Here is a 15,311-nt window from a genome sequence, read left to right on the forward strand (position 1 = left end):
TTATTTGAGTAGATGAATGACTCAAGAAGCGGGCTCTTCCCTAGGAAGGGTTTGGCAAGGCAAGCTACTTCAAGAACATTTAGATCCAAGTGCCACCGCCAGTCATCAGCTCCTCACTGCCTTGCCTGCTCTAGGAGACGGACCCAATGCCATGATACACCGGGTTCCTGCGCCTCTGTTGCAAAGCCACCACACCAAACGCCTCCTCGCTGCCTTACCTGCTCCAGAGACAGACCTATCCCAGCACCTGCGCACCTCCAAGGTCAACTTGCTCTACCTTGCCCATATTAATTGTCTCTTATTGTGGCAGAACCTCCTAAGTTATAGGACCCACATGCACTTGTCACTGTCCAATGACCTTTGACGACTATAGCATATGTTCCTGGTAACTTAAGAAGTCTGTCGGGTGTCATCGGAGAACCCCGAATCATCCACGATTTCCGAGCAGGATCATATTACAGAGTCATTGCAGTATTACAACATTTATTCAAATATATACATCAGAGTAAAATAGCGGAAGTCTTACGATAACTTAGTTTACAAACCAGTTGTTTCAAACCTAACAAACTAAGTTCGATAATTATTACAAACCATAGTAGTAGTGGAGTGGCATAATTAACATAAACATAACACACAAAATAAACATCATGTCCAAGGATCACACATTCACTTATCGTCATCGACAAGAACAACAGTCATGCAGCAAGGTCCAAAACAGACCTGCTCATGAGGCTCACCTGCAACAAGGGTCAACGAACCCTGAGTACAAAAGTACTCAACAAGACTTAACCGGAATAAAAACTAAGAAGACTCAGGAATGCAGGCTCAGGGATTCAAGGTATGGCTTTAGCAATAATCAAAGTTCTTTTGCGTAAAAGCTCTTTAACAAAATTCTTTACTTCAACATATAAAACTTTATAAGAATCACATATGAATCTGCCATGATTCATAATGAGATCATGAACTTCATATCAAACTCTTTCTCAAACCTTACTCAAGTTTCAGTTATTAACTATGATGATGAACAGTGAGTTGAGTCTCCATAACCGAGGAGCAACGATGATTCGAACCGATTATAAACCCAGCTGAGGATTCCAGACCACACGACATATGCAGGTCCCTCGACTTACATATATCAACCTATTCTCGGATCCTCTAAAACACGAATGGGTCCGCGTCACCCGAGAATACAGTACTACACCATTCCAGCTCATGGCCACGTGGGTATACGCTACTCTCGCCATCTCTCCACTCCCAGTGCGCGAGTAGCCATTCTCATAATAGAATAGTCGAGTTAAGGCTTACCGGAGTATGTGGTTAGTACTACAAAGTTTCACCTCATGCAATTCAATCGACACAGGCGGAAAGAAGCCGCTCACAAGACCTCCATGTCTTGTGGCTCTCACACACTGAGTCCGTCCGGTCTAGATTTATTACTTCACATGCTCATATCTCATGTTAACATAAGTAACAAAAGATCCATTTAAAACTCGTAGGTGACAGGTAATCACTCGGCTAAGCATGACTAAGCATAACTAGGCATTTACGAATTAAGACTGGTAACAAGATAGATATGGAAGAACAAGGTTAGTAATGCACCAATTAGGTTTCCACTTGACTTCTAATCACTTAATGCAGTATATAAAAGCAAAAGCGATAGAAATTTATAAAACACAAGGTAGGTTTAAATGCATCAGGGGCATTACCTTCGTTGACAGAAAAGTTAGGTTCCTACGACGTTCCATAATTATCCGATCCGACCTCAACAGACAGATTAACCTCCTCCGCAACTTGATTAACTACCACGTGTTCACCTTCGTTCACTACACGTAGTAACAATGCCATGTTTAACATGATGCGGGATACGAAATATAATACTTGATGGATGCAAAATTAACAACTTGAATACAACTTTCCTTCGCGGTATAGTGGCAAGTCAAACGAACTAAACCTTTTTTTGTAACACATACATCAATTGCCAAGGATCATTACCAACTAATGATCCAAGGTCATCACTCAATCCAAAATTTCAAACAAAACCTAAATCATTAAAGGTTACTATTTGCTTTTATGAATTAATTATTTAATTCAAAATTATGAAATAAATCAACTTATTCTAATTGAGCTCAAAATTTTTGTAAATGTTCATCACATGATAACTAAGTGGCAAAACAATTTTCATAATTTTTGGATAATTAATTAAACCTAGAAAAATCATGGAAACTCATTTAGTAATTAATTGAGCAATTTTTATCATATTCAAAAAGTATTGAAAAACAACATTTCATATTTTTCTTAAATAATATACATCACAGAGAGGTCACACAAAAATTTTCATAATTTTTGGAATTCTAAATAATTCTACACAAAAATAACAAAAACTATCACTATTCATTTAAATCTGTAAAATAGAAAAATCCTATTTTGAACGCTGAGTCACTGACAATTGACCCCACATGTCATCTTCAATCTTCGGCGCTGACCATGGCAATGATGCGCTGACCAGCGATAACTCGCCTCGGTGAGGTCTCCGGCCAAGGCAAAGGTACCAACTCACTCCCCACACCACCCTGCATTGATTGAAGGCACTAGCTTAAGCAATTACAACGAGGATCGAGCTTGACGCCGTCTATGGCGAACACGGTGGTGCGGCTGTGCTACGCCGGCGACAGGAGACCGATAGCAGTTAAACAAAGGGTCCAGAAAGTACCAGTAGCTCACTCCGAACGCGTTGGAGTCAAAGACCGAGCCGAAGGAGCAACAACAAGGTGGTTCGATGGTCTGAGCAAACACGGCGGAGCAAAACAGTCGTCGGTGGCGGTGTTTCGGCGACTGCAGTGGACAAAACGATCAAGCAACAAGGTATTAAGCACCACTGGCATCGAGACGAAGCTGAAACAAGGCTTTGCAAGGTCAGAGACAGACCGTAGCGTGCTGGCCACGGCGACGCGCTTGCGACGGTGAGGTTGCCGGCCGCGAGGAAGAAAGATGCGCACAAGCGGGTTCTCGGCGGAATTAGGCGACCAAAGTTGGTTGGCTAGGTTCGCAAGGAGGAGACGGAGCTGGGACTGGCTTGACTGCAACGGTGGAGGCACTACAGCGACGGTGCGGGCTCGACGGAGTTGAGCGGTGGCGACGGGAAAAGCAGAGGAAAGAACGGGAACGAACGATGACGACTCCAGGGCTTTATAGGGCGGCAAAAACGCAAGGAGGCGACACGCAGTGGCCTGCTCGTGCTAGCGCGAAACCGAGGGCGGCCACATGCGTGACTGGAAGCCAGGAGAAGGACGCCGGCGGTGTGGCTTAAGCGGCGAGCACTGTTCACCATATTTACAGAATTGCCATTCTTCGAAATTTCCAAATTACTCCCAAATTTGTATAACAACTCAAAAATCTTCAAAAATAAAAGTTGTTCAAAATTCAAAGTTCTACAACTTTGCTTTTATAACCACCCCCTAATTCGGTCCACATTTTAAAAATGAAATTTTGAATTCAAATAGGGGACATTTAACGAATTTTGCCTTTTCAAATTACTTCAAATTTTTCATAACAACTTTGAAAACTCCATAAACAAACTTTGTATAACTTGATAAGCTCTACACTTTTGCTTTTAGGCTCAACCCCAAAATATGCTTAGATTTTGAAATGGGTTTTCAGGGTAGGATTTAAATATTGAAAATCAGGGTTTTTCTTGAAAATTCAAATCCAAACAAAATTTTGATCTTGATTCAAACAATACAATTCAACACATACCACATAAAGGTAAACTTATTTTAGTGTATGCATATCAAAATTTTCACTAATACATGAATGATGTGCTATGCATATGATGACATGGCATATTTTAGTATTTAAACACCCGAGGTGTTACACTTATCCAAGTAATGCACTATCGGCAGAGAATGGGAGTTTAGGAAGAAGGTTTCTTAGTAATTTCTCAGTATTATTCTGCATTGATTAATTGCGTGTGTAGTGCTAATTTGACTTCTCTACTCTTTTTGTTCAGACCACAGCCAGTTCGAGAAGAGGAGGGAAAATTTTGCCAAAGAGATTGATATTGCTATAGTTGATGTGGTACGCCCGTCTATCTGTGCCGATCTCATATCCTCCAGCTTGCTTCATTATGCAGGTTTTGTTAGTACTTCTCAATCGATGGCTTTAGCTTGCTAGTTGGGGAAAACAATCTGCAGTTCTGCACTGTCATTTTAGCAGAAACTATATAAAGTTTGGAATTGTTGAATTGAGAAGAAACTGCTGATCAAATTAACTATGAGTAAAGGATTTTAGAGAAGGTACTATCACCTCGTTACTTGTCTTAAATTAGCCACTTTATCTAACTGCCTCCATTTTTATCGTTCTTAATTTTTGAAATGGAGAGAGGGAGAGCCGGATTAGAGGGGAGGGAAGGGCATTGTTTTAGAGGGAGTTTTTTTTAAAAAAAATAATTACTTATGGCTATATTATTCCTTGAAGCATCCAGAATAGTTGTTCCAGTTACATGCTTTGTGCAATTTATAGCTTACTTTTGGGCTGCGCCGTCACCTTTCGCGCCCCCTGCTAGCAAAAGGGTGGTTGCACAACGATCGGCCCCTTTCGCGTCCCTGAGAGGGCGAAAGGAAGCATTCAGCTGAGACGGATACCTGCGTTCGGTTCAAGTGCAGGCTTGAAGAGAAGATGCTTTCGCACAGCCAGGCGAAAGGATGGCCGCCAGGCGAAAGGGCGGGGTCGGTTAGACCCTAGCGCGATGTAACTTACTCTGGTTTTGTAGGAACTCTTCGCCATTTTTCGTCGCTGAGGGAAAGGCGTCTCGGGGCCCAGCGACCACAGCTGGTAGACGGGACCACCGGCTCACAACAGGGGCAGTTGGAGCCCGGGGGAGGCGAAGCAGGAAAAGACTGGAGTATCCTCGGGGAAAGAGAATATCCCCTCTGGATCATGGTAGTTGTAGGGGCATTTGCGTCCATGTAAGTGCTACGGGTGTGTATAAATAGTGCCCCCGCTGGGGTTGTAAGAAAAAAAACCCAATTCCTGGGTAACGAGATCAGGTTTAGCCGCTTCCAGCGGCCTTTTCGCCAGGTTGTCCTTTGTGTTTGTTGTTCTTTGTGCTTTTGACGCTTGTTCGAGCGGCAACCCAGAGTTTTAAGGTTACGGCCTAGAACAACACTTGCTTAAGGAGCCTGCTCCAATCAAAATGTGCCCCTGTTATTGTTTAAAATATATATGGCCACTTTTGTGCTGTCATGATTTTAGAACATGTCACTTAGGTATAGTTCAAATAAAATGAGACTACAGAAAAACCTCCAAGGCGTCACAGCTTGAAACCACGCCACCACTGTCATTTTTATGATGATCAGTTGACCACCGTATCTTTAATTTTTAGAATTTGCTTTTTTCATATCAGTTGCACTACATTGTCTTCAATACTGTTGGCTATATAATTATGGTTTGTGCAGATTAGCTATTAAGCCAGACCATATCCATCTCAGTGATGTTTCTGAATGATGGTAAGATAGTAATGGCCCCGTTCGCTGGTCTAAAACTTGGCTGAAACTGACTGGTTGTGTGAGAGAGAAACACTATAGTGGTTGGTTGATGAACAATACACCTGTGAGGAGGAGGAGCCGACTGGTCTGGTTTTTCCAGACCAGCGAACGCAGCCAATGATCTATGATGTTGGACAGCTTGCTCCTCCATTGTGTGAAGAAAAATCTTTGCTCAAATAGGGCTTTGCTTTACAAGGCAAGAAGTGGGTGTGGTCGGTTGCCGCTGGATCGCTCAAAGTACGTTCCATTAGAAGTAAAGGTTATAGTAATGAAATGAAACTATAATTGGGGGATGTTCGTCTGCCTCGTGACTCATTTTGATCTCAGACTAGTGGCCTCATTTTGATCTCAGACAAGTACTTGTCTGTCAGTAGCAGATATATGATTTTACTTCAGCTTTGTGCAAGAAGGATTTAGGTATCACCAGGCAAAGGAGTCGTATATGATGTTAATGTATTGGGTCCCTGAAGAGCCCTATTTGCCTGTTGCAAGTGCTTATCGCCTTGAAGTTGGACACTGTGATCAACGGTCATATGGATGTACATCACTCATGTGTTTGTGCATTTTCAGTTATGTGTGTTCCTTGTGCTAATTCTGATGGCACTTTTTTTTTGAAATCTGACATACTTTCCACTTGTACATTTTGATCAATTGGTCTTGTCTTTCCACGATTCATCGATGAATATTGAAACAACATGCTCGTAGATTAGCCAAACAAGCTTGGCAATTTGCTTCTCAATCTTGTACTTCTACCTGTCAAAAAAAGTTATTCTGGTATTTCTACTATGCTTTGAGTGCTCCAAAACACACATTGAAAGAAAATTATAATCCCTGTTGCAAAAAAAGTAGCAACACAAGGGCATGAACCTATCCATGGATTTATTGGCGCACGAAAGAAATTGATATCGGAGATTTCTTCCTGCCGATATAAAACATTATCTTAGCCAAATCACAGAAAGATCTATATAGTAGAGTTTATGAGTCTGCGATGCTATGCTCTCCGTAACTGTGTTAATTTTACGAACTTTTACATTTTGGATTAAATGTCACTTTAACTTCGGTATTTAATTTCATAGTATTGTTATCTTCTCGTGCGATCTGTGTGTTTTTAGTATAAAAGTTTAGCTGTCCCGTAGCAACGCACGGACACGAATCTAGTAAAGTAATAAAATGATGATGCCCCTCCTTTGCCTTTCAAAAATAAATGATGATGGATGGAAACAATTGAATCAAATAAGAAGGGCATATTTGGATTGTAGCCCTAGTGGGGGAGGCAGGAATTTTATGTAGCCTGGGTGAGACAAAACGCCATGCTAGTAGTAAGGTCACTCCCAACACAGAAACTTCATGGTTATATGTTCATTAATTAGGATATCAATTAAGTAAAAAGATGATGTGACACTGCAATTAAAAGAGAGAATGAAATTATTTCTGAATAAGAAACCATATCTACACAAGAACTAAGACATGAATAGATGTGATAGGTAGACGAGTGAGAGAAAAGATATATTATTGGACAAAAGATTATTATGTAGAAACTATTCGACAGGAATATACTCCCTTCTTCACAAAAAGAAGGACGCCATGAGATACGTGCTGATCAAACTTTCTTAAATTTGACTAGCTTTATAGAAAATATTAGCAACATTTAGATTATAAAATAAATTTATTATAAAAATATATTCCAAGATTTATCTAATAATGCCAATTATATATTATAAATATTAATATTCTTTTATATATAATTTTTAAAGTTAAAAAATTTTACTTCTCGGGAAGTAAGAATGACATTGTTTGTGAGACGGAGGGAGCAGTTTTTATGTATATTGTCTACATAAATTAATAGACATAGAAATTATCTATGGTTTTTAGTATTGTTAGTGCCCTAACAAAGCTATGTAAAATAGGACACATAATTATATAATATACAAGCAAAATTAAACAACCAAAATAGTTTTAAGTTTTAAACTAAAATAATCACTAAGTCCTAAGCGGCGCCTGCTCCGTACCTCATCTCTGTACTACCTCATCTCTGCATGTAGCTTTTCTTTTTGAGTTTTATTTAGAAGCAGCTTTTGTTTTTTTAGTAGGGTCTGTACGTAGCTTCATTTTTTGTTTTTTGTTTTGAGCTATGACTAACTATTTGTGTGTGCAGCAGCCAGCGGAGGAGCCCGGCCACCTGCCCAGGTAGCCGGGCCTTGGCTCCGCCTATGATTGTAGGATGACAAAGCTGTCTCGTCTAGCTAAACAGTAATCTTATGATTTGTTTGTATCCCTTTCTCTAAATATCTAAAAACTTTGGAGCACTTTAGCTCAATTTTGAGCTCTAAAGCTCTAATGTAAGTTATCTAAAGTTTAAAGCTAACTTTAGAGTGCATGTACGAAGACTTCAGCTCTAAAATTTAGAGGTCTAAAGTTTAGAGCGGTGGATCCAAATAGGTCCTTAGAAGTCCATTTTTTATGATCTAAAGTTAGATGGGATTGTTTTGGCCAGGCAACCAACCAAAAATGCCTGGAATACTCGAAAAGCAGGAACTGCAACAACAACTGAAAGCAACAGCAGCAAGTTGTACCGAACGGGTTGGCTTAGATTCATGGACATATCTAAATACAACGAGAGTGCTTACATTTGTGGATGGATTGTACATTGGCGTATGTAGACTGTTGTTGTGTGCGGCCTGATAGAATACATAGTTTCTAAAATTTATGAGTAATGAAATAATTTACTCATAATACAAATCATTCTTTCAACCTTCAATCACCTCAATATTTGCACCTCTTCGATAAACTATAGTCCTGTGAAAATGGAACACTCGAATAGAACATGAAGGTCCCATTGATAAATAAAGAAAGAGCAAAGGAAAAATAGAGAAGACCTGAGTATATTTAAAAAAAGTTTAGAGTTCCTAATACAAAATCGTTTATTACCTTTTTATTATTTCAAAAAATAATCAAGTCTGTTGTTGTAGGTGTGGAAAAAAGTTGTGGCTCCCATGCACATATATCTAGTAGTATAGTATAGGATAAAAAAGGTATAGATACATCATTTTCCATTTCGATTTAGATTCCTATATATTAAGGGTCAAGATCGAAGAGATCTTTTTAGATTAGGAATCATAGCTACCCAGGTTACCTCAGGAAAGCTCTACATATGTCATATAAATCTGGAGGGTGTTGCTATAAACTTGGAGGGCTACACACAAAGAAATAGATACAATTTTTACATTCAAGAGTTAGTTAGTGGAGGGACAGAAAAAAAATGGGTGGAGAAAAATTTTGGCTCTTTAATATTAGGCATATAGGTATAGATATAAATATAGACGTAGATAACAATAATAAATATTATTTGGTCCTGCTGGTACGTAGAGAGGAACGCCGAATTGGAATTGAACTGGCCGATCCGGACTACAAACTTTCCAAACGTGCAGCTACATTTTTGGACGCCGAATTGGAATTGAACTGGCCCCTCCGGCCTACAAACTTTCCAAAACGTGCAGTTACATTTTTGGATGCCTCTGACAGCAAGCTAGTTATTTTAAGACGGCGGCCACCAAACCGCAATTCAACAGTGTCATCTTTGACTGGCAACGCTTAATTAAGAAAAGATCCCAGCTAGTGTCCCATGCAATAATCCTGCCTCCTATGCGGAGAGAGTTACTAATTTTCTAATTCATCACATGATCTCCTGCCTTTGCCGTTTACGCAATTAAAGCATCTGCTTCTTGCTTCTACTTATGAGAGATTACACCGGCCGGCAGCAAGAGGGCGGATGAAATGAAAGAAAAAAAAATGGGAGCTGCTGCTTCCTCTTTATTAGATTCGAATTTTGTGGTCTTGTCGCTCCCGCATGCATGGTGACCGATGCCAACGTTCCAATTCGGTTTGATATGAAACCGTGCGGTCGTCGTGGTTGCTCCAATATCGAGCGCGCCGTCGTCGCCGGTGCCAGGACCGACCTCAGCTTGTTGCCAAGAAGCAATGCAGGCAAGCGTTGCGGTTGCGGAGGCGCTCGATGCCGGGAAGCTCACGGCGCCGCCCGTCGCCGGCGCGGCCGACTTCGCGGTGGCCGGCCTCGCCGTGGCCATCGCGGCGCTGGCCGTCGCGGCGTCGTTCGTGCTCGTCTCCTTCGACGCGCACGCGCACGCGGGGCAGGGCCGGCTGCGCCGCATCCTCGACCTCGGCCCGTCGGTGTGCGGGCCACGCCTGCTGCTCGCCTTCTTCGTGGGGCTCCTGGCCGCCGCCGAGATGCTCCGCCTCCCGTTCTTCCGCGGCGCCGCCATGCTGCCGCAGCGTCGCCACGTCATGCCGTGCCTGGCCTACCCGCTCGTCGCGCACGGCATCGCGGAGCCAGGGCTGCTCGCCAGCGTGCTCCTGCTGCTGCGCGCGTCCGTCGGCGGCGCGCGGCTGCCCGCGGCCGCGCTCGCCTTGCCGCTCGCCTGCCTGCCGTTCCTCACCGCGCACGTGGTCGTGCTTGCCACGCCGGCCACCGTCGCCGCGTACCCAGGCCAGCTCGCGCACGCCGCGGACGGCGCCGGGCACTGCGCGTACCCGGCGTACGCCGCCACGCTGCTCCTCGCCCTCGTCGCGGTGTACCTGCCGCTGCTCGCCACCGCGTGCTGGGACGTGGCCGCCGTCGCCATCAACAGGCGGCTGCGCGCGAGAGCGTACGCGCTCTCCGTGCTCATCCTCGTGCCGCTGCCGCTCCAGGTGCTGGCGCTCGCCCTGACCTCGGTGTGGGACATGCACCAGTACACGTCCCCCACCGTCGGCCTCGTTGGGTTCGTCGCCGTGGCGGTGGCCGCCGAGGCAACGCTTGTCATCCTCGTGATGCTGCCCGTTCACGACGCGCTTGTCCTTGTCCAGCACCTGCCGGCAGCGACCGCCGGCCAGGAGGCGTCTGATGATCGATGACCTCGGAAGACGACCTAGGAAATTGAATTCCCATACATCATGTCGAGATCGAGCGGCCAGCTCGATACAATTTTCACGACTCACGGCTTTCCAGCAGGGAGATCAGTAGAGATTGTAACTAACATAGTTGATTTGACCTTTTTTTTTCATATCGTGTTTTGTAAATTACCCCTATATGTAAGTATATGCCTTCATAGTCTCTACTATAATGGACCAATCAAAATTATATTAGGTCCTCCGGGAAACGTCTCCCGCTAAGAGCTTCCAACTATTATGCACCCAGAAAAATGCACACATGAATTCATCTCCATTAAAATCAAGAGCTAATAAAACAACTAAATCAAATCCGATGGTCACGATTCGATGTGGGATGCTAGGCTTCTCACGCATCCACACCCCGCATGCTGACGCCGCGCCCTTGCTCCTCCCCACATCCCGCACACCCCTCCCTCTCCCACATACGTGACTCCTCCACCCCCCCCCCCCACGCGCGCGACTCGTCACTCTCCTCTCCCACCAGGCCGCCGGGCACCAGGCACCGCGGCAAACAAGGCCGCCTCGCTCGGCCAAAGACGAGAAGAAGTCCTCGCTGCCGGCCACGAACGCTTCAGCGGCATCTGCTCCTCCGTCGTCGCCAGCAGTAGCTAGGGTTAGGGTTTAGGGCAACGGGGAGCAGGCCTCCGAATCCGGCGGCGGCAGGCCCGGTCGTGGCGTGGACAAGCAATCCATGGGCAGCCCCGAGCGCTGGGGCCGTTTGCCGCCAGACCGGGCAGCAGAGCCGTGGACGCCGCCGCGTCGCGCGGGCTCAGCGCTGCTGGGCTAGATGGATGCACTTCGACCAGTCGCAGGCTTGCTTGCCTGCTCTTCCTCCTCTCCGGCCGCCCCTAGAAAAATCTCACCATTCGAGAGACCCAGTGCCATGGTCAAGAAGGTCCGTGTGGAGTTGCAGCTCGAGGGACAGGGCACCACGGTCCTGACACCGGCAGGTAAGTAAAAGCCAGCCATGTCCAAATTTCGTTTGTGCCGATCTTCAATCAGGCATTGACTTCTCCTCGGCACCTTGAGCATGCAGGGATGAGCTCAAGAACCTGGACTCGGTTCCTCCTGCTTGGCGAGTTCTTAGGTACGCGGAGAGGAACATTGACTTGTTTTTGCCCAAAATTCCAGTCTTTGCAAATTAAATGCTTGGATCATTAGAATCTTCGACTTGGCTCTAAATATTGCTCACCCTCTCTGTTGATTCGTCTTGCATTCCCAAAGCCTGCTTGTTTCCCTGACCACCCCCAAAAGGGATTCGAGATGCCCGCGAGCTGTTCCTTAAAATGTCCACTTCTGAATATTTCCTATAGCGGATTCTTGCCTTTTGTCTCTATCAATCAAGCTTCCTGTATTAGCTGGTCCAGCTCATGTGCTCATTTATCATGTACTCATTTAAGATCTCGACTCAGACTGATTTACATTGGGTTCTCCTTGTGGTTTAGAATCTTAGTTTTTTTCCTCCTTTTTCAGTAGCATCCCTACGGTGAAGATCCAAGAGCAACATCTGCTCAGAGGCGTGTAGAATGGTGTGGCCTGTGAAGATTTGTTTAATTATAGTTGACTGAACATTCTCTATCGTTGGTTAATACAATCTCTAAGCTCTAATGAACTAATCTAGCAGCAGCCGTAATACTCCTAGAAAATTGACATGTATAATGTTTTTTCTTACCTGAAACAATTATATTGCCTTTTTTCTACCATGTAATTTGGTTGTTTTAGTATGCATATATTTTAGTTTTAGTATGCATATACCTAAATGTTGTTTCGTGGATTATTCGTTAAAAGTACCATTCACACGCATCCTATACACCTGTATAATTGTGAGAACTGCAAATGTGCAAAAGCTTATCCAGAGATCCACGCAATTGCTATGGCAAAATAGGTGGATCAGTGGCATATAGACTTCAGTATCTTTAGATATTCTTGCTTGAATATTTTGAATGTTTTTCTCTTCAGGATTTTTCACCAACTGACTGAACATGTGTGTGTGCTATTGGAATTCCATTCAGCGTGTTGAGAAGTCCCCAGTGGTCTGAAATGGTAACAGCCATAAACAGAGCACCTAAGGGATACAAATGGCCATCAAGTGAGAAGGCAAGAACCACTCTTCTAGATGCATGCAAGAGAAACGTGGAGCATGACCTAGCGCGAGTTACAAATACATGGTACGCAGTGTTGTTGACCTGTGGAAAAAATTAAAATATTTGGAAGGAATCGACCCAGATTGATTTGATTGCCATCTGTGCATTATAGGCTCTGTGAAATGCATTGAGGCATGGTGTATTGGTGTTTGTGTCCTCGGATGTCAACCCATATATAATTGCTATTGGGTAATTAACCATGTTCCAGTTTTCATGAGTTTGGAGTTTGCAGATTACCTTAGAATAATTGAATTTTTGGAGGTATACAAATTGTCGTTTTATAAAACCTGGACTGGATATGCATTTTTCCTGGTAGAATTTTAGATGCACTAAGGGGATTGTGATATCCTGCTATAGGACAATCTTTTCTGAAATTTAAGGCAGTTCGCGACCAGCTGCTGTTGCAGGTCTGCTATGGTTTCTGCCTGAAGCAAGTATGAAGTGCAGTCTACAACTTAGCCATCAAAATTCTCCATGAAAATTTTACTTTTGTTTAGAATGTCTTCATGTAAATTTCAGTTTTTGCTCAGAGTGTTATTATAATTGTCTATATAAAATTATCTAAATCACATTCATATTTGTGTTTTAGATTGAAGGTGCTGCCTAAGAAAACAAGGACATTGGGCATAGAGGAAAGTGACAATGATGACAGATACTAAAGGAAGATTAGATTGCTCGAAAATGCCTAGAGAACCATGATACAAGCCGAGCCTTAGTATGTAATTATGTACGGTGTTTGAGAAATATAGTAGTCTGCCCGTGCTAACGCTATGGTTTGTATTTTACTGACTGAGAAATACAACACTGCATAAGTTATATAGTGTTGAGCCACACCGTAGTGTGCAGTGTTGAGAACTTTATTATTATGCCTTGTTATGCATAAGTATTTTCCGGATTATATACATGGTCATATGCAATAGTGTGAAAGTTAAACTACGGAAAAACTATAGTCGTTTGTTTGTTTTCATGTGCATTTCTGAAATGAAGCCGTGGCGTTAGCACAGGCACTATACTAGTATAGATAAACTGTACATTTTTGTAGTCTATAATAATAAGTACTCAAATTGAAATTAGTAGCATTTTCTGCATGCCTGCCTACCTGCTTGGTGCCCAGGTGTGAAGTAGAGAATAGTTTTTTCTTTAATGCTGCTTATTTTGTGTGAGATTAAATGGAATGGCAAATATTTGTGACATGGGCAACAAAAGCACTTTCTAGATATTGGTTTCAATTGTTGGAATCCAAAAGCACTTTCTAGATATTGGTTCAATTCGGAGCTGTTGTGCATGATCTTAAATTAAGCTATGTCATGCGTGGACTGGGGAGGCTGCTCTAGAACTCAATTTTTTTTTCCCAATCAATCATGGTATATATACCGCGAATTTTGTCATTAGATTATTAGTGATCATGGTACTGGGAATTTGTCTCATTATAGTATTATATAAGTGGACCATCAATTCAAACAGCGACACATCATTCAAACCAGGATTCAAGTTTATTAACTAATGGGGAAATTCTAACGTATACATAAACAAACTAGCACCCTGAACGATCTGAATAAAATTGGGGAACACTCGAATCGAAATGGATCTGAATAAAAGTGGGGAACAGTACTTGTCTACTGAAATACTCGAAATGCATGGTGGTTGTCGAAACACAATAATAAAAATACGATCGGATTCAGACGAGGAACGACTTATGATCCATTCAGATTCAGACGTGGAAACAGCCCAAGAACAACTTGAGGAGCGCCTCCCTGAACTTGAAGGAGAAGGATGCGTTCCTGAGGTGGTAGCTCTTGCACGCGTCGTACTTACAGTCGCAGGCCACGCCCAGCCTCTGCAGGTCGTGCGCCTGCGCGGCCTGCTCCTTGACGTCGACGGGGCTGTCGAGGACAGCCATGTCGCAGCGGATAGCGAGGCAGTCGTCCCTGAGGAACCTCGACTGCTCCAGGTCCCTGCGCTTCATGAACTGGGAGTAGCCCAGGGCCTTGTTGTTGCCCTTGTTGCTAAATTAAGGTGGCGGTGAGGGTCCCGCTCTGTGGCTGGTCCCCGGCGGCGGTGTGCCACCCGCCGCGGTGACACACCAGGGAGAACTTGAACTCGACCAGGACCTTGCCGTTGCCGATGTCGTCCTCGTCGTCGAGCTTGAGGAAGAGGGAGGCGTGGCCCGCGTTCTCCCTGTTGTCCCCGTCGGCGTAGAAGCGGATCCTCCAGGTGCGGCCCGCCGCCTCGAACCTGCAAGAGTCGATGCACTTGCCGGTGCCGTACATGGCCTTGATCCGCTTGTAGCCCTCGATCTTGAACATGTGGCACTTGGTGGCGGCCGCGGTGGCCACGGCGGTGGACACGGTCACCTTCGCTGATGTCGTCGTCGACATAGCTACTAGCTGCCTACTCGCCGGACGATCGATCGATCGGAAGAGAGCTGTGACTGTGGCTGCGGTGGATGATGGAATGCGGATGTCGATCGATGATGGGATCAGAAGGGGATTTAGATACTGTTTATATATAGAGAGCGAGATACACGTTTGATCTGAGGGTAAGGGTGTGACGGTGTTGCTGCATGCATGCGTGCCATCGCACGAAACGGCCGGACGCGTGGTTACGCACGTTTGGATCGGAACGTCTAGAATCTAGTACTCACAACTAACAACTTCTCAGATGCATGGTGACCGGG

General features: G+C 44.2%; 1 protein-coding gene and 1 pseudogene across 1 annotated transcript; one reads left to right on the forward strand and one right to left on the reverse strand.

Annotated features, from left to right (window-relative positions):
- The first annotated feature begins 9,521 nt into the window (after positions 1-9,521).
- Positions 9,522-10,454, forward strand: LOC136499778 (uncharacterized). The gene has a single exon (XM_066495311.1). The coding sequence runs from the start codon at positions 9,522-9,524 to the stop codon at positions 10,452-10,454; it is 933 nt and encodes a 310-aa protein (XP_066351408.1).
- Positions 10,455-14,278: 3,824 nt separating this feature from the next.
- LOC136498870 (BTB/POZ and MATH domain-containing protein 1-like) lies at positions 14,279-15,088 on the reverse strand (annotated as a pseudogene).
- Between the last annotated feature and the right edge of the window lie 223 nt (positions 15,089-15,311).

This window comes from Miscanthus floridulus, chromosome 13 (genome assembly GCF_019320115.1).
Source record: "Miscanthus floridulus cultivar M001 chromosome 13, ASM1932011v1, whole genome shotgun sequence".
NCBI classification, from domain to species: Eukaryota; Viridiplantae; Streptophyta; class Magnoliopsida; order Poales; family Poaceae; genus Miscanthus; species Miscanthus floridulus.

What these genes read in the sequence shown, in the direction of transcription:
- LOC136499778 (XM_066495311.1), top strand. Translation starts at nt 9,522, where the DNA reads ATGCAGGCAAGCGTTGCGGTTGCGGAGGCGCTCGATGCCGGGAAGCTC.